The sequence below is a fragment of the Carassius auratus genome, chromosome 5 (genome assembly GCF_003368295.1).
Source record: "Carassius auratus strain Wakin chromosome 5, ASM336829v1, whole genome shotgun sequence".
NCBI lineage: Eukaryota > Metazoa > Chordata > Actinopteri > Cypriniformes > Cyprinidae > Carassius > Carassius auratus.
This window is the reverse complement of record NC_039247.1, coordinates 12985301-13005126: the sequence shown is the minus strand read 5'-3', so window position 1 is coordinate 13005126 and position 19826 is coordinate 12985301. Positions and strand designations below refer to the sequence as shown.

At 37.1% G+C, this 19826-nt stretch overlaps 1 protein-coding gene across 1 annotated transcript; it reads right to left on the bottom strand.

Moving 5' to 3' along the window:
- Positions 1-1054: 1054 nt before the first annotated feature.
- On the bottom strand, positions 1055-5994 carry LOC113076151 (prostaglandin E2 receptor EP4 subtype-like). Its single transcript, XM_026248821.1, has 2 exons — positions 4898-5994; positions 1055-3284 (listed from the first exon to the last, which is right to left on the bottom strand). Exons 1-2 carry the CDS (start codon positions 5681-5683, stop codon positions 2703-2705), a joined length of 1368 nt encoding a protein of 455 aa, XP_026104606.1. The 5' UTR covers positions 5684-5994; the 3' UTR covers positions 1055-2702.
- Between the last annotated feature and the right edge of the window lie 13832 nt (positions 5995-19826).

Sequence of the window (19826 nt, the reverse complement as noted above, 5' to 3'; positions counted from 1 at the left end):
ACATGACGCTGCGTTCTAAAAACACATCTCTAGACTTTACTGCCATGCATCTGGCAAAATTGTGTCCTATGGAGGGACCATTCCCACAAAACACATTTTGTGTTCCACGGTGCAAACACGGCTTTTCAATGTATTTATTTATTTTATGTACTTCTATACTTGGAAGGTTTTTTTTCATTCACTGCCCTGCCTCAAAAAGAGTTTGTTGTGAATGGCCTCTAGGCAGTTTTTGTAGAATAATGTGCTACAGGTTGCTGCAGGTTTCTCACAAAAGAATACATGATCTTTACAGCTTCATAAAAACACAGTATTCCTTACCCAAACCAAATATAATATAATGCCTAAAACTACTTTGTTGCCCTAAATTGAATTATTTTCAAAATGAAATGTGCTGTCCTCTATAATTCTGTAGTAAGCACCCCACAAATTCAGTTTCTTTGTTACAAGCCTTACATGTATGTATATGTGTTCTTGGCTGTCACTGCCACAACCCCATTATTTATGGGCATTCATATCAGTGCTGATACTGTTCAACTGTGTGCGTGGGCTGCAAACTGGAAGGTTTACCTCTCTAATGTTTTTTATTTGGCTTCCAGCATCCTTCTGCCTCCCGCTAATCCTCTGCTAATTGTTGCTTTATTCAAATAAATGAGTACACTAACGTTTTCACTAATGATGATTTAGGGAGGAGCCTGAAACAGATGGACTGTGGACTGTGATGCTGTAGGACTGCAGTGAAAGATCATTTTCATCAGTTTTTATTTATGTATCCGTATGGTACCGAGACAGGTAGCAGTTTGTTCATCATGAAGTAATGAAATAAATGGATGTCTATAGTTGGTGAAGGTTTCCAGATCTGTCGCTGTGCATTGGTCATTGTGCAATGATCATATAACACAGTCAGAGTAATATATTTTTAGGATGTGGATACAACATGATGAATAGGATGACTATCCAGGAATATGACCTGACCTGACAAGTCATTTATTCTTCTTAAAATATAATGAGCTCTGACTTTTTAAAAAAGTAGACACAATGATTGCTGACACATTGGAAACATTACATTTGTAGTTTTATTTTTGGTCATTATAGGTCATCTGTCTATTTCCACATACAGATTCAATGACCGATGCTGTATGTGAGCATTATATATTTTGTATAATAAATTGATTTGTAATACATGTTGTTAGTACTGTGAATTTTCAGTTCATCCCAATTATTTAAATTATATTTGAATTATGTTCTAGCTGCTATGCTTTTATTAATATTTGAGTGTGAAAACAAATACCATAAGTTTTTTTTCTTCTTCAGTTTTTCTGTTTGTCATCAATTCAAGAGTTTATTTTAGCATTTAATAGCTGACCATTGCACATTCTGGAAGGTCACATCGAGGGTGAGAGCAAGACAAGGTTGTCTTTGTGTTTGAAAGTGTGAAAATGTACACAGTAATGTTGGATCATTTAGATACATGCAGCAGATGATGATGCTAAATAGCTTGAATTATGCCTCGTACTGTTTTGCTACACATAAATGTGAAATGAAACAAAAACCATATAACTTGCTTCAACATGAGTAGAACTATGTCAAACTCTATCTCACAGAGAAGAGATAACTACAGTCCACAGATGTCTAAAAAAGACTACAATAAATAAAAATATAACAACACAGTGTTCACATTTTTACATCACAAGTATGTACAGACGAACTCAATAGCTCTTCCTTGACAACCACTGACCGATCAACACCTTAGTGACAGTTACGTTTTTCTGCAGTGGTTACAAGGATTTAAAAGTGCAAAACATATGACCTTAAAAGACATACACCATCTTAATAGCTTTTACAATTCCACCTCATATCTACATATAGTTTAAAAGAAACAAAAACTCCATTAACAATGTGCTGTGTATCATGTGCTCTTAAATTTGTACAATGTGTTTTCAGTACCAATATATTTTGTGATGGTGTTACTGTTAGTTAACATGGATATGCAATTGCTTGGTTAATTCACAGAATGTTGTACATATTATGGAAAATCCATAGAATGTACACTCAGCTACATCTTACAAAAGTCTGAAATAGTGGACAGTTGTTTATGCACCAATGGAAATGAAAAGTGTTTTGGTAATCTTAACATAACGAAAAGGAAATTATAAACCATGAGTTCCAGCTTAAGAAAAGCCAACAAGGCACTCTGGTTTCTTGAACTTGTGACCAAATGGCGATCTCACCAGAATGTCTGCAAAAAGGGAGCTTAAAAGCCGGGCAGTAGATAATTGCTCGCAAGTACAATATTTGGAGTTTCAAAAATACATCCCAGGTCAAACAAATTAATGAATTAGGGCCCAGTGGAATTTTATTGGTCTAATATAAAGGCCTTTTTTTTTTCAGATATTCACAAGAATGAAAAATAAATTAAAGACACATTTCTAAGAGCTTTGTCATGTGCCTCACTGTTTAGAAAATGCAGTCGGCATAACCTGTTGCTTAACAAAACATTCTTTTGAAATGCATACTTTTTTTTTATATACTTTATAACTTTTTCATACTTTAGTAAGCTTTTTTTTAAAAACTTTCCTCTTTAGTCTCATGAGTTTTTAGGAATTCTTTCGCTCTGAGAAGTTCTGATTCCATTCTCAACACTCAGCTCTTGAAATGTATTTCACCCCATGAAATGTTGAATTAAGTGAGTTTTTCAGTATGTATCATATGCTTCTTTCTTGTAAGCTCAAAGTCTCATCTGTAAAGGTCACTTGCAGCGGCTGGTGCTTGGAACACTGTGCCTCATTTGTGTTGGAGTGCGTGCATGAATGTGATTTCACAAAGTTTGTGTCTGTTTCTGTTCTGTTTTCTCCACTGCTGCGCTCTACCACCTGAGAGTCCCGCAGAAGGCTTTGCTCGGTTGAAGTTGAACACGTCCTGCTCTGCATAGAGTCACTGCAGCAGCCCATATCCTGTCCCGCCTCCAGGGGATACAGACACGTTTGCGACGTGTTAACCACATGCACTAGCGAAAGCAAATCACGAGACATGACCGATGAGTTGTGGATGCCATTCCCACAGTGAAAATCTGTAGAGCTCCTCCCGTGTCTCCTTCCACAGATGCGGCAGAAGAAGCACTTGATCTTTTCTAGAATCTTCTGCACGACTGTCTTTCTCAGCAGGATGTAGATCCAGGGGTCCAGAATGGGGTTGATAGAGGCAGTTCGGATGGCCTCAAGGTCTAGGTTCAGCTCAGTTGTCATCTCTACTGGAGAATGATACAGCTGGTTCACAAACACCCGCACCTAGACAGAAAACAAAACATTATCTGTTTACTTGCATGCCCACTTCTACGGTGAACAAAAAAACAACAGCACCCCCAGTTAATGCTGTAATAATGGCATTTCATTGCAGATTTGGCAAACCATAAACTGTTCTTTATGGTTTGACTTTGACGTTTGGAGATCGGTTTCTATTTCAACATCTTTTGCAGTGATGAGCAAATGTTGTAGCCAATCACAGACAGTTGATTTCTTGTACACAACAGCCAAACAGAGCTGTTTAAGTCAGGTGTTGTGTTCAGCACGAATCATCCAATTACAACAAAGTATATAAGAATAAAAGTATCAATTATTGTATTATTATTATATTAATTAAATTAAACAATTAGGCTAATAACAAACTATTATCTAAACTGCCTGTAGGCCTATATCAATCTGCGTGTTTTCTGTGTAAAAATAAGGGTCGTTTTTGGCTTTGGACTAAAACAAAAAGCAGATGAGCTTATTGAAAAAATTCATTTTTTCGCTTTTCACCAGGAATATAGCCATTTCCCCGGTAACTGCACTAAACAAAGCAGCGCAGCACCTGATTTTACAACTTGCATTGCTCATATTTTATTAATATAGAAAAGCATTTTGAGGTGTAAGCTATATCTAATTTCGCATTTATATTTGTTTTTGTTGGGGTTTTTTGAGTTTTTTTTCTCCACAGGAGCACCAGCTGAATCTTCTCTCCCATCCCATTTCTACCAGTGAATCCAGATTGCCAAAGTTTAGGGGACAAATGGGTTGAAATTAGAAGGGGGACGATTGTGTGAGAGGGGTGCCTTTAAAACAAGATCTGGCAACTGTACAACCTTGAAATTTGTTGACGTGATTATTCATAATGAGTTTTGGTTTATAGAAGTCAGTAGAATTTCTTTATTACGACCATAGAAATTACGGGAGTTTTACCGAAGGCGAATGTAGCAAACATATAAAACACGCCCAGTGGGATTTTTTTAAATTTATTTATTTATTTATTTATTTATTTTACGGGAGAAATACGGAAAATGTCTAAACGGGATGATAGCGGGATAAAATGTTAAAATACGGGAGAATCCCGTGAAAAACGGGAGGGTTGACAGGTATGAGCCACGCATCTCAGTGTTACCTAAACAAAACACCACCAGTGTAGCTACTAAAGTTAAGTGATGTAATAAACTGGTCACAGAATAAAATTAGTTTGTCTAAATAAAATGTAAGACGTGATGGTTTGCACAGGCAAAATATCCCATATTTTTAATTTATAAAACAAAATTTTATTTTATTAACTGTATCCGTATTGCCCAGTATCCTAAAGTATGATGAATTTCATAATTTTCAATTCTAACGTACAGTAGCTACTGTAAACTATAGGTAGGCTATGATACTATTTCACAGAATTTTGTGACAAAAAAACACTCTTCTGTGCCATCTAAACTTTAAATTAATCATTTACTTTAATTAACTAGCTAAAACCAGCAAATCATCTGCCAAACCATCTTGGTTTAAGTTTTGCTGTGTTGTTTTCAGCCGAGTTTCAACATTAATAAATTTTGTGCTTAATCAAAGTAACTCGGTCAGTCATTTCCCAAAGACCGTCACATCCCACTTACCACTAAAGGGATGGAGCAGATGAGAACGACAATGGACGTGGCTGTGAGAACAATGACCATCTGGATCTCCGCGCCCGCCAGACGGGCGAAACTCCGCCTGCGCCTGAACTCCGCGACTCGCGCCTGGTCCGTCCCCAGCGAGGTCCTCCGGACGAAGCGCTTGTGCATCATGATGAGAGCCGCGCACACCAGCACGTTACAGAGGACTGTGGCGAGGATGAGGACGGAGCTGAAGCCGGCGTACATGTAGGAGAAAGTGGCGTTGGTGCTGTCGTTGCTATGCCAGTCAATAAAACACCAGGTTCCTGGACGCTGTCGCACCACGGACCCCAGTCCCATGCTTGGAAGGGCGCAGAAGAGTGCATTGGACACATAGATCACCACGAGCGTCAAACCTGCCACCCGTTGGTCCACGTAGTGGTTGTAGAAATACGCGTGATTGATGGCGAGGTACCTCTCGACAGACATGGCACAGATAATACTGAGACCTGCCAAGGAGAAGAAGAGTAAAATGAAGCCGGAATACTGACACAGCGGGACCCCACCGGGCCACTCTCCCTTCACGTAGGTGGCAATGGTGACTGGACTCGCAAGCAGTGTTCCCAAGAGGTCAGTCACGGCAAGTCCACACACCAGAGTGTAAAAAGTGGTCTCTTTTTGCTCTTTCCGCGACTTTTGAAGCACTACGATAGCAATCACGTTCCCGACCACTCCAAATATGAACATAATGACTGGGATTGTAGGGTCCCAGCCTTCCTTGCCATGACTCGTGCTCGTTTCGTTCATCTTCACAACTTGATTTTTTTTTTTTTTTTCACATGCAGGTTACTTACGACGCATTGCGTGAAATTATGACTTCCTTAATCGCTGTCAGAAAAGATTCCACGGTCACACTTTCTACATCTACATTTCACGCGCTGTTACGCGTCTCCAAAATCTCAAAAGCGCGTCTCGGATTAGGACACATTTTGACTCGCCGGAGTCGGATACTCTTGCAGTCTTTCAAAAGTACAAAAGTTCAGTCCTGTGTTTTTGCTCGAGAGAGGTGTGTAGTCCACGGTTGCCCTCAGTCTTACTAAACTGATTCGAGTTTTTCCTTGAGAGCTTTCTGTCAGCTCCGCCCCCAGCGCGCAGCCTAGCACGCTCCTGTCACCGCAAGTTGACACGTACATGTCTCTGCATAAAATATCTAGGCTAATATTTATCTACCTGATTCGCACTCATTGCTCTCTCTCCAAAATTATGCATTGACAATGCGATTTATTCACCTGCAAAAACGAGCAAAAACTCAAATTAACAAATCAAGTATGACTGGAAGGAGTTAGTATTACATTTAGATCTCCTTTGGACAATTTAAAATAGCTTTTTAATTATTATACAAATATATGGGCCCTAGACTAAATATATTTTACTGTATTAGTTTTTTTAAACACTTGCACCCTTTTTTATTTATTTATTTATTTTATTTTATTTTTGACCTGGACAGGTCAATGTTTTCTGAAGACAATAACCCAGTCAGTGCACAGCCTTTGAAATGTCATTAAACTAGCTGTTTCTGGATTCGTTTGTTTCCGTCTTGTGGTGTACTTTGTGCTTATTGACGTCTGATGTCTGCTCAAGCTACGCCAGACACAATGTTATTCAAAGCCACACGCATGTATGAGAACTGAAAACAGTGTGGTTTTCTGTGAGGTTTGCATCTGTGGAAATTTTTATTTTTATTTTTGTAGTCATTGCTATGTACCAATACAAAGGAAGTGTGAGGCCACAAGGTGTTTAACAAAGTTGACAGGAATGTCACATACCAGTTAGCTTGTAGAAATGCACAAGAAATTAGTGATTACCAATTACAAACCCAGATCAAAATGTCTCAACGTAAAGTGTTAAAGATTTTAGCTCTGAAAACAGAGCTAAAGCTGACACAGAATAACACACACTGGTTAATGTTTTAAGAGCATCTCTCTTCAGTTCTGCAATTGTACGTTTTAAAACTGCACTTGCAATATGAACATATATAACAGTGCATTAAGATCTGAAGTAACAACTGCGATAAAATTAAGTTGCAATTAAAAGAAATAAAGTTGCGATTGTGACAGTTAAATTGCAATTATGAGGAATTAAGCAATTATTGCAAGGTAAAACTACAATTATAAGACAAGTCACAATTGAGATATAAATTTACATTTATAAGAAATATACATTATTAAAATAAATAATCACAAATGTGAAATATGCAGTCACACTTGTGGGATAAAGTCTCATTTGAGAGAAATAAAGTTACAATTGTCAGAAATAAAGTCACATTTGTGAGATTAGCCACAAAATAGCCGAAAAGTCGGAAGTTGGACAGAAGTACAAAGTGTTGTGTTATTAAGATGATGCACCTCACCGTCACGTTGCATTGGTGTGAACTGGCAGCTTTCAGAGCGCTGGAAGTAACTGGAGGTACTGCTGCACGAGCGCTCTCTCTCGCGCGCGCGCGCACCTCTCTCTGCATCCGCTCTTTTTAGGAGCAGCACTTTCAGTTTCAGTCATTGTAATATTCATTCCGTCGACACCAGAAACATTAAAACATAGTAATAAAAACAGTTTTATTGAGAATTCGGCTGCATTAAAATGCAGTATGTGAGCATAGGGAGGCAAGACAATGCGATGCACTTACGTTATGAATATGCTAATAAGCACGTGACGTCATCTAGTGGCATTCAGCGACAGCGACTTTTCAGGCGGGCTTTAGCTACTTTCCATTGAAAGAAGTCGGCAACACCGATACACATGCCAGTGGTGAAAGGAAGTTTGGTAAATGTCGTGATACAGACTGAAAGGATTGTTTTGTTATCTTCTAACAATAAGCATTTGTTGGCAGGTCTAGGCAGTGCATAGCCTAAACTAAATTATTGCATCATATTTATTAGGCTATACATGACAGCTATATTCTGAGTCTAGGGCTGAGTAATTTATAATCGTGATTAATCGCATTCAAAATAAAAGTTTGTATTTACATAATAAATGTGTGTGTACTCTCACTTTCCTTAGATATCACTGGAAAAACAGTGCTAGTTTCGTTTCAAGTTTCAATTTATTTATATACAGTAGCAGATATAAAACAGCCACATGGCTGACCAAAGTGCTGACTAGACAATTGAACAGGGTCTCTTCCTTATAATAAAATAAGTAAATAAAGTAATAGCACAAGAGAAATGAAATATAAACCCATAACAGACTAAGCAAATACCATAATATAAAACTATTTGTAAGTCAAAGAAAACAGATATGATTTCAAAGTTCCCTTTAATAACCTGTTACCACTGGATACCATCTGATGCACATCCATGACATTTCTGTATCCAGTTCTCACACACTCTGTTGCACCTTAGCATATTTTTATGCAAATCTATGCTTAAAATTTTTTGAATGTGTACATTCTGTGTATAGTGTATAATCTGTAGTGCTAACTGTAAGTATGTCTGATAGTACACTGTGTGTACTGACTTTATGCATATTGCACATCTTCACCTGTTGAAATCTGTATGGTTATATGTTAATTGTTTCTGCAATTTCTGGAGCACGCTCCCAAGAATTTCACTCACCAAGGCACATGTGCTGTGGTGATGTGACAATAAAAGTGACTTGACTTGACTTGAAAAGTGGACAGAGAAGGGGCAAGTCTAATCTCTAAAGGGAGGTTATTCCATTCACAGCCGCGGCCCCACTACTGAGAAAGTGCAAATGGATGACGTCAAATGGTACACAAGCGTCATTCTTACAGAATGACTGTGCTGTTATTGAATCCAACTCTTGCTGCGCAGGATCATGGAGCAGTATTTTAAAAACATTGATTCTGTAATTAATTATTGTCTGAGACGATCGATGACCCTTCATCCCACATCATGTTTTCAACTTTCTGAGAGTAAATTCCCGCTCAGTCCACTGTTACGATAGATATTTAATCTGCCATTAATGAAACGTAAAACCTATTAAACAACATCTTTTGTTGATTGAGCTGTCTGTGTTTGGAAGGGTGATGCAGTTGACTACAGTGCTTCTGTGACTAAAGTCAATATGCAGTAATTAAAAGTCATTCAATGAGAGCGGAGTGCATGATGGGTATTTACTTTATTCTAGGGAAGCTCACTTAGATCGTATTTTATTACTTTCCCAGATAATGAGCAGACATGAGTCTCTAAAAAAATATATCAAGGTTATCACCTATTTAATGGCCTCTATATGATCAAATTTTGTATATTTTCTTATCAGTGATGGATATCTTGGCCCCGGGTTTTGTCTTAAAAATCATGGATGTCATCAATGTTTATGACTTAATGACCATGTCACATTAACAGTCATTAAAGGATTTCTGTCATTTGCACTCAGTAATTCAACGAGTCTCCATTTATGAAGGGCTGGGGTTTCTCCGTCCATCTCTAAGAACTGCACATTTTCCATGTCTCTCTTACAAAAGAGCCCCTAATCTGGGTGTGTCCGATTTCTGAGACATCTAAAATAAGGTAGTGAAAGTCATTGTAGGAGTAACTTTTGACAGAGAAAGATCTCTTTCTGCTAGCATTAGTTTAACGTGTTTATAATAATAGGTCCACATATTTGAGATCATTTCTTATGGTAATATCCAACTTATTTTTTTAGAGCACGTGCCATGATTTGTAACTTGAATGTGTGGCTTCCAGTGTCATTCCCTTGTGTCATTAACAGTCCATTAAGCTGCTTGGTTTGGAGCACAAATAGTTTTACTGTTTATTGCACTTTAATTTTTATTCTTACACATTTCATGTTATGAAGTCTTGCACATTGACAGAAAATAACGTACTGTAATCGTTATTATACTATCAAATATGATACATGTTTTGATTTACTGTTTTCTTACAATAGTATTATACTTAGCCCACAAAACTACTCATCCAAACCACATCTCTATTCAGATATAGTAAATAAATGCTTATTTTCTCTAATGTGAATGTTGTCATGTGAAATGTGGTATGCTTGTTGATTTTTGACAAAAGGGTTGGTTGTGTGATGAAATTCAGAAGAAAGAACATTTTTGGCATGGAACTGAAGAGGAAGGAAGCAACTGGGGAAACATGTACGTAATACTGTGTGTGTGTGTGTGTGTGTACGTAGTGAAGTATATGTAGTGAAATTTTAGAGCACTTTTTATGCTGCTGGACTGGATTATGCATGATTATGTGCATATATGGTTATGGCTTTAATTCAGTCTTGAATAAATACAATAAATGCCAATTAAATACACATTTTTGAAAATGTAGTGTGAATCATCTGACGTAACTATGATGCAACTAAGAAAAACAAGAATGGCCTTAGATGCAAAGATAAAATATAGAAGCACTATGAAGCGCATCACTGGAACAGTTTAGATCACATCCTGTTTTGCTCTCGTCCTGATGAGACCTGATGTGACCACTTCCTCCACAAGTTACAGTCTGTATTCATGTATGTGAAAAGTGATCTTTGTAAACACTGCTTTAAAGATGCAGTGCAGTGAAAAGGTAAAAAAGGAACTGAGAAACCGTTAACTGACACACAAACACACACACACACACACACACACACACACACACACACACAGAAACATCCATTGAAATCTAGAATGCGCATGTATAAGAATGAAACCTTTGCTCTAGTCAAGTGACGACTCTGACGAGTGGAATTTGTAGTAAACGCAGATCTGAGTGTGCATCTCAGTTCATATCTGTGTGCAAGCAAATGTTTGATGTCCCTCTGGACACCCCCTCCCGACCCCTCTTCAGAAGAAAAACCCCAGTCTGCTATCATGTTGCATTAACTGGAATCACCTCCATAGAGTGAGACATGATCCTTCTCAAGATGTGTCACAGATTACAGTGCCGTACTGTCTTGAGTGTTCTGTTTGTTTTAATGTATTTTAAGGGATTATGTCATAATGGCTCGTCATTTTTGTAATTAATATATATATATATATATATATATATATAGTAAATTACACAATATTTCTTTAATATGGATTCTCTTAATAAAAAAAATAAAATAAATGAAAGAAGTGAAGAGAATAATAATGTTTCTCAACTCACTGAGAGTGAGTGAAACTGAATTGATATTTATGAAACATGACCACCCAGCATTCATGAAAGAGTCAAAAACATTTTGAAAGGAAGCCAAGACAAATGGCTTATTCACCCTTGGGTGCATGTGTACTAAGTAACTGCTCAGATAAAACATCCGATTACTGGAATTGTCGTCTTGGTTTGGAAAAGGTTACTTTTTTGGTGTCATGGGATATAGAGCCAGTGTATATGACTTATTAAAATCTAATTATGGTGTTTAAAAGGGAGGAAATGGACAGAGTTATGATTGAGACCATAGAGACACAAGAGTGAGAATACATATCTCATAAATCATCTGATGTAGTTTGCATGAGCAATGAAATGAGCTTTATCTAATAGAGTGACGATATGTCGTCCTTTTTAAGTAAAATGGTCTTAAATGTCGACATGAGTCCACTTATATTATATGCATGCATATTGTCACTGCACTGACTGTTTATGTAATGCCTGCACACTATTGGTCAAACTACTGTTCAGTCATTACCTTCAGCAAAACAAAAACAAAACCTAGACATTGTAGGCAATTCAGAATTCCCCGATCAGGAGGACATATCCAGACAAAAAAAAAACAGGACGTATGGTCGCCCTTATCTAATAGACTAGTTGTATAGTCTAGATGGAAATAGTGGTCCACGCGCACGCCCCGGCTTTTTTTATGCCACCTGATTTTTTTAAATCCTTAAAGTGTCTATTTTCAGAATCTGCCAGGTGCCAAGCTGAAATAATGTCCCAAAGGGTTCTTTTTTAACCCTTTGCTGCACCCGACAGGAACCCGAAAAATCTAAAAGTGAAAAAGAAAGTGGTATAACATTAGAAGTAAACAACATACAGAGACAAATGAACACATTTTCCCATACAATTCTGACCCCAGGAATTTAATGGAATGGTTATTTTTGACATTTGACAACATATTGACCTTATTTCTGGACAAAAATTGCAAAAAATGGCCAAAGATGCGTAGAGGATCAACTTTTTTTTCGTTTTCTCAAGTGCATAGGGTGATTTTTTTTTGCACAACATATTATTTCTTTATCATTCAAGTGTCTATTATAAGATTAAATTGGGTACCAAGCTGAAAAAATGTCCCAAAGGGTTCTTTTTTAACCCTTTGCTGCACCCGACCGGAACCCGAAAAATCTAAAAGTGAATTAGAAAGTGGCATAACATTAGAAGTAAACAACATACAGGGATAAATGAACACATTTTCCCATACAATTCTGACCCCAGGAATTTAATGGAATGGTTATTTTTGACATTTGACAACATATTGACCTTATTTCTGCACAAAAATAGCAAAGAATGGCCAAAAATGTGTAGAGGATCAACTATTTTTTCGTTTTCTGAAGCACATAGGGTGATTTTTTTCCCCACAACATATTATTTCTTAATCATTCAAGTGTCTATTTTAAGATTAAATTGGGTACCAAGCTGAAATAATGTCCAAAATGCTTAATTTTTAACCCTTTGCACCAAACCCGAAAAATCTAAATATGATTTAAAGTGGCATAACTTTTGATGTAAACAACTCACAGAAGACAAATGGACACACTTTTCAATACAATTCTGACCCCAGAAATTGTTATTTGTCATGTTTTATAAAATCTTGACCATCTGTGGTCAAAAAGAGCAAAAAAAGTTCACTTGACAGCATTTTTATTATACTTAACAGCCTGAAATAGGGTTTATTTGAACCTTTTACTTCACCTATCCGGAACCTGAAGATATTTACCTGAACCTGAAGTTAACAAAACAAAGCAAATTAGCTTAAATAAATAAATAAATTAAATAAATAAATAAATAAAAAACTACAGAAAAAATCCAAAAAGGTCCAAAAAGTTGACTGAGCATAAACTGCAAGTTTTAGATTTTTGGGGCTTTGCAGTTGGCAGTTGGTGGTCATCGGTTGGTACCTGCAGATCACCATCTCCCACTGCTCTCTCTTTTTATTTATTTATTTATTTATTTATTTATTGACCCCTATTTCCATCTAGACTAGTATTTTCATAAGAAAAAGCTAATTCGGCATAAATGTGCATAACAATAACGTACATAACAATTGTGACTTATTTGTTTCTTTCATTAAATATGTGCCGTGGGCAGACAGTGTGCCTTCATGTGGGTGCATCCCATCAAGCTTGTGTTTTTAGAAAGTCATGGTTTATTGTGACATATTTAGCTGTGTTGTTCCCTTTGACAGGGTGAGTTTGCTGCTGTGGTGAGACCTGACAAAAGCTCTCTTTGTTCTTCCTCTGTGAAATTGGGGTTAGGTGTTTACAGGGCAAGCCTCAATCTGCCATCAGTCTCTCATCATTCTATTGTCCAAATAAAATCACAAAAAAATCCCATGACTGTATCTGTTAAAGAGAGAGAGAGAGAGAGAGAGAGAGAGAGAGCTAAAATGGTGAACAGTTGAACATTAAACACCTGGTCCAAAATGAACACATACCATATGCGAAATATGAGTAAAAAGTGATTTAGGTGAGTAATATGTCACATTATTTACTGTATTACTGATCAATAAAAATACAGCTTTATATATTTTGTATGTAAAATGTTTTCTTTCTTTTTTTTACTCACCATTGTAAATTATTAGAAATATCATCATGTCAACAGATTTCACTAGGCCTCTAAATTTATCTGAGCCAGCTGCTTAGAACCGTACATAAAATCAACTGATAAAAGAAAAAAATTGGTAGTAATTGTTTGTCTCTCACTTTTAGATTAGAAGATCTGCAGTGAGACACATTGTACTGGCACATTGTCCATTGCTAATGAAAAACAACAGCCTGGCTTGTGGTTAAAGGTGCATTTAGACTCACAGCCAAATTGGCCATACTGTGATCAAGGCATGTCTGAGAGCAACCTAATCATATTTGTGTGTGAGGGAGTGTTCATGTGTGCATACTACACACTTCTCATCTGTCTCATGTTGTGTGCAGCTCAGTGCGCATATGATCAAATTCACCTGTGAGTTTCTTTTATCTCTTATCAGTGTTCCACCTCTCTTTTGGTGCAGCTTGTTGCTTCACATGCTTCCCATGCTTTTGGGAGAGGGGGGAAGTTACCAGGGAACTGATTTACAGCTGAAGGATGCTGGAACTGTGGTACTGAGCCCACACTTGACTCACTGACATGCATTACATACTGTGCTCGGGTTGTGAAATCCAGATCAAAGACACCAAATGACAGCAATTCCTAGGAAGAGAGAACAGAAATGTACGTAATTGTTGGGGCATGAGAAGAGATTTTTCTTGTTGTTCTCAGCATGGAATCTACCGAAACCAAGATATGAACAACCCTAAATGGATTTTATTCTCTGAACTTGCATATATTGTTTATAGAATAAACACCTGATGCTATCAAGCCTTCAATGCTCTTCTGGTTTGTTATTACTCACTCAGACAAGCTTTAAAGAAAGTCCCATAGGGATGACTTGGGGATTTCCATCAGTAACGCATGTTTCAGTAAAACGTGCTTATGAAGGAATATTTTTCTTCCTTCCATAACTGGAATAAGGTGCAACATTGCAAAGACTTTCTTTAGATATTGTTTAAATAATCAAGTCAAGTCACCTTTATTTGTATAACACTTTATGCAGTTATACTGGGTCAAAGCAGCTTTACAGTGTCAAACAGGAAAAAAGTTTGTCAATGATGCAAGAAGACAATAACAGTCTTTTTGAGCTAAAGTCGGTTCATTGATGATTCAGTGATGTCATCATCCAGTTCAGCTCTCTTCCAACAGTGTCCGTGCTTCCATCAGTCAACCGTCCCCAACTAAGCCAGCCAGAGGCGACAGTGGCAAGGAACCAAAACTCCATCGGTGACAGAAATGGAGAAAAAAAACCTTGGGAGAAACCAGGCTCAGTCTGGGTCAGTTCTCCTCTGGCCAGATGAAACCAGCATGCCATGGTTTTATTTCAGGCTGCAGCACAGGTGCACGGGACGAATCTGGTTCCTGTGGTATAGTGCCGAAGGTCGCCGAGGTGAGGAGGTCTTAGCTAGGGATTCGTCTCTGGCGCTCATCTAGTTGACATGGTCTCCACTGAAATGGAGGGTCGTAAAGGTCGTCTCTAGGAGATGATCCACCATCTGGTCTGGATACAGATTGGATCGTGGCTACAGGGACCTTGGAATAAGAATGAAATAGACTTATATTAGTGCAGATGCCATTCTTTAACACATTTTAATTATAGAAATGTGTTTGTGTGTTATGTGTATGCCAGGTTAAAGAGTGTGTCTCCCTCCCGAACAACACTACGTAGATTGTTCCAGAGTTTAGGTAGTAAATAGGAAAAGGATCTGCCACCCGCAGTTGATTTTGATATTCTAGGTATTATAAAATATTAAATAAACAGTAATATCAGCAGTAGAAAGTTATGACTGATAAGTGATAATGCTAATGTAAGTGAACAGAACTGTTTGAGTTTACTACTGGAATTGTGAATTCTTTAGATAATTTTACCTCTGTGAGCTTAATCATTATAAATAAGCAATAATTTACTTAGAAAAAGTAGCAGTTGCAGGCAGTACCAGTCAGTAACTTTTGTTAAAGTTGTGGCTTAGTTCTTTCACTGAATTAAATAATTAATAAAGATGATAAAAAAAAAAAAAAAACTAGACACCATTAATGATTATTTACTTCATTCCTATTCAGTAACTGTCCATGACAAATGCCTCGTTCAAACATGCACCCACATGTCTACGTCACAATATGGAAATATTTGCTTAATGCTTAATGTGCATGAAAAGAAAGAAGGCCTGGTTTCAGGATCCCAGTAGTGTTGAAGCAGCCATGTCAGGGAGACGCTGTGTGTTTCTGTGCAAGAGTAAAAGCACTTTATTTGGCCTTCGCAAAGTAGCTGCAATTAGGAATCATTGTTAAGATTTGTTTACAACAGAACAGCACAGCCGAATGTTTGAATTTGTGCAACGCATTTTATGGACGACACTTTTGTGAACCTAGGAGAGTACAAGGCTGGCTGTGCACAAAGGCTATTTCTAAAAAAAAAAAACAAAAAAAAAAAAAAAATGGGTCAGTTCCAAATTTGCTACGACAATCTGGTGCTTCTTAATCAGCTATTGTAAGTATATTTTGATATTAGTTTAAGTATTTGCTATTGACTGTTCAAATGCAGAGTTTTGCACAGCATAGAGTAACGTGTCTTGTGTGTGTGTGTGAGGGGAACAGGGTAGTATAACAGCAGATGAACAGCCTGTCAGAAATCATAACACGTCAGTTGTCTTAACCGCGGCTTGTGTATTGCATCATCACTGTGTCTGTCACATGACTTTGTTCCCCTTTTGAGCTTGAACTGATGGTAAAACTAATGACACTATAAATCATCTTAATATTTCCTTTGAAAGCTGAAGCTCTGGACTATAGTAAGGGGAGTTACATTTTTGATGCATGCTTGTGGTGTTTGGCCAGTCACAATGCACTGGGTCAGCTGGCCAATCAGAGCAGACTGCGCTTGTCTGGAGGAGGGGCTTTGTTGAAAAATATGTTTCAGAGAGGTTGGACATAGAAGACCTACAATACTGTACAGTATTTGAAAAATAATGTGTTTTTGAACATTAAAGCATGTCAGCATATTCTACACCGAATACACAAAAGAATGATCTTTAAAATAACATCATATGATTCCTTTAATGCTGGACATTTTCTGCCATGTCGATACATTCAGTTGCACAAAAGCTGACAGGTCTCTACAATTACGGTTCAAGAGGTTGAAGTTCCCATAACTGTGACGTCTTTATGAAAATGATAAGGATCTGAGGCAGGTGTTGTCAATGATTGCAGTTCACTTTGTTTCGTTGGGTCATCTGATTTGAATTCAGAATGAGGGCATTTATCAATTTTATCCAAAAGACCACGACTGTTTTGAAATCCAGTGCATGTTATAGTTGTAAGATGAATATCATAAAATGTACCTCTACATGTATGAAATATTTGTTTCAAAAAATTAAATTACAATTTGATGTCTGTCAATAAATATTTATTGGTGGCAAAATGTGGATTCTAGACCATGGTTATGAAGATCATACGTATCCATTCGATTTGTGATTATTTAATATTGATATTACTATTATTATTATTAAAATAAGTCACAAACCACAGTGGACCTATAAATGGTATTTCTGGCAGCTGTGAAAGTAACATTCATAAAGTAATTATGAGTTTGTTTGTTTTTTAATTAAGAAAATTTATATCATAAGATTACATATCTTTGAAATGTAACCACTGTTAATGATAAAACATCTCTATGTTTTTTTTTTTTTTTTTTTTTTTTTTTTTATTATCCCCAACTAATAATTCTGTAGAGTCCAGGATAGACCAGAATGTGGGACCACCCCACCCCAAGCAAATCGCATCCTGCATATATCTATATATATCTGAGGCAGGAGGCAGATGGATAGGAGGGTGCATAGGTCATTCATAAAAATCCTCTAGGTCAGCAATTTGTAACCCCAGGGCTAAAGAAAGAGGTAGAGAACCAATCTGCAGTCTAACACGGCAAACAAACAGTATTCTGCAACAGGTCACTTAATACAGTACATAACAGACAGCAACAGACAACAGGGTACACACAAGAATGTACAAAATTACTCCAATATCAAACAACACTATGACAACCATTGTTACAGTATGTCATTGGCATGACAGCTATGTTTCTTTACAATAAACAATTACTGACAATATAATAGCTAATTTTGACAGGTGAGCAGGACACATTTATTTCAGACATGCTTAAAAAATATAGCAGACTGCAGAGCATTTGTGCGGTTGGCTAAAGCAAATATTCTATATTCAAATATTCTATAGGGAGAATTTTTAGCTTGACCTCTTGATCCAAAACCCTGGGCTTCTCACATATCGTCACACAGGTCTGTTTGAATGTGTGTTATGCAAGAGCTCACAAAGAGTATGTTTATCTGGAGGTACAGATTGCAGACAGCAGAATAAAAAGGAATTGCTGTGAAAGTTTACAAAAAGACATTTTGACATGCAAGAAATGAATATTGGAGAGATAACACAAAACAAATGACACACAGAGCTCTCTCGTATTGTTAGTGCAAATATGATTAGTGTGTATGTGTATGTGTGTGTTGGTTGCTGTTAGTTAAATCTTAAGTCACATTTCAGGAATTTCCCAGGAGTACCTCTTTCTCTGTCTTTAACTGTCTGTTCATTGCTCCTTTTAGCCAATGTGTGTGGGAGAAAAACAGTGAAAAAGTTAGGGTGCAAATAGTAACAGACCGTCAAAAAAATAATAATAATCATAATAATAAATAAATCTATTGTTTTTGTTTAATGCATTATTTTTGTAGATTGGTAAGATCACAGGCTTCCATTGTTTGTGCTTTCCAGAGAAAACACTCATAAAATAAATTATGTCTTAAATTATGCCTGTCATCTCTGACTTTCGTGTGTGTTTTTAACACAAGCTTTAGTAGAACAAGTCTTGACAGTTGCAAAGTATTCTCCCCAGGGCAAACCAAAAACAACACAGTAATCACCAACTCAACCCCAGGAGAGAATGTGTGTATGTATGTGTACTGTGCTTGTGATTCTGTGTATGTTTATACTGCATACTGTAAGTATGTGTGAGGAAAGTACAAAGCAAAGGTGGTCATTGAGGGACTGTAATTGGGACTGTACATTACTGGAGATTTACAGGACATCAACAACAACAAGGCTGTCAAACTGTTTTCTAAAGCTGGCTAAATTTAGCTTAAAGATACATGAGTAACTCTCCAAAGAAGCTGCTTGTCAAGATGTCAAGTCGATGCCTCGGGTTTTCCAGAGATACCTGAAGATTTTGTTGAGAAAAAGCCGTTAGTGGTCTTTGAACGTTAAATTCACAGGCTTCACAAAGATTCTGCATTAACACTTTAGCAACGTTTAGTATTAACATTCATGTAGACATTGTTGAACATATGCACATGTAACACATACTTATTTAAAGTAGGGTTCCTTACAGTGGTTCAGGATGTAGGATTGCTGAATGACTAAAGAAAGTTCATCAGCCTGATGGTATAAAACTGCACATTTCTTGTCTATAACCACCCACTGCTACTTAATACCATCCATGGAAATAAGTGCAGTTAAAATAGCCGAAATAGCCGAGCATTGCTATTATGTGACTACATTGTATTGCAATAGGTAGAACTTTAATGTTTGTTAAATTTAGACTAGTTTGTGAAGTGGTTACAAAATAGATGAAGGATGCATAAAACAAACAGTCAACTGTACCCAGCATGTACAGTATGCAAAGTGTTACCTGAGACAGAGAGAATGATAGAGGAAGAGAGAGCAGGGACCCAAGAAAAGGCCCCAACAAAGAAAGAGAGATTGCCAGCCAAGAAAAGAAACAGAGCAACAATTGCTACTTCTTTTAGCCCTTCCTTGACCATGTGACTAAAAAACAATATGTAAAAACCAATTCAGCTTTCCCTACTGCGCAAAAGGTGTGACAATTTGTAGCTGCTATTGATCTGTTTACCATCTCCACTGCTGATTATAGTCATTCAGTAAACCCTCTCTAACTTTTTGAAAACTCTTTCTGTTATCTCAAATATTCTTCCATTAGAATGTCATATACAGTATAGGAGTGACACGAAACAGTCGAGACAGACTTTAACAGGAAAGTATGTAGGAACTGCTCTCTAGCTACTGTCTATATTGCTATGATATGCTCACTGGATGAAATCAGAAGACTATTGTACATTATTAACACTGTCTCTCCAAGTTATAAGCTTACTCATTCAGATTCATATCCATTCAATGCGATTTGTTTTAAGCTTCATATA

Excerpts from the sequence above, each read along its gene's own strand:
- LOC113076151 (XM_026248821.1), bottom strand. The coding sequence starts at position 5,683 with ATGAACGAAACGAGCACGAGTCATGGCAAGGAAGGCTGGGACCCTACA. Across the intron at positions 3,285-4,897 it reads TCTGCTCCATCCCTTTAGTG|GTGCGGGTGTTTGTGAACCA; the intron begins GTAAGTGGGATG and ends TTTTCTGTCTAG.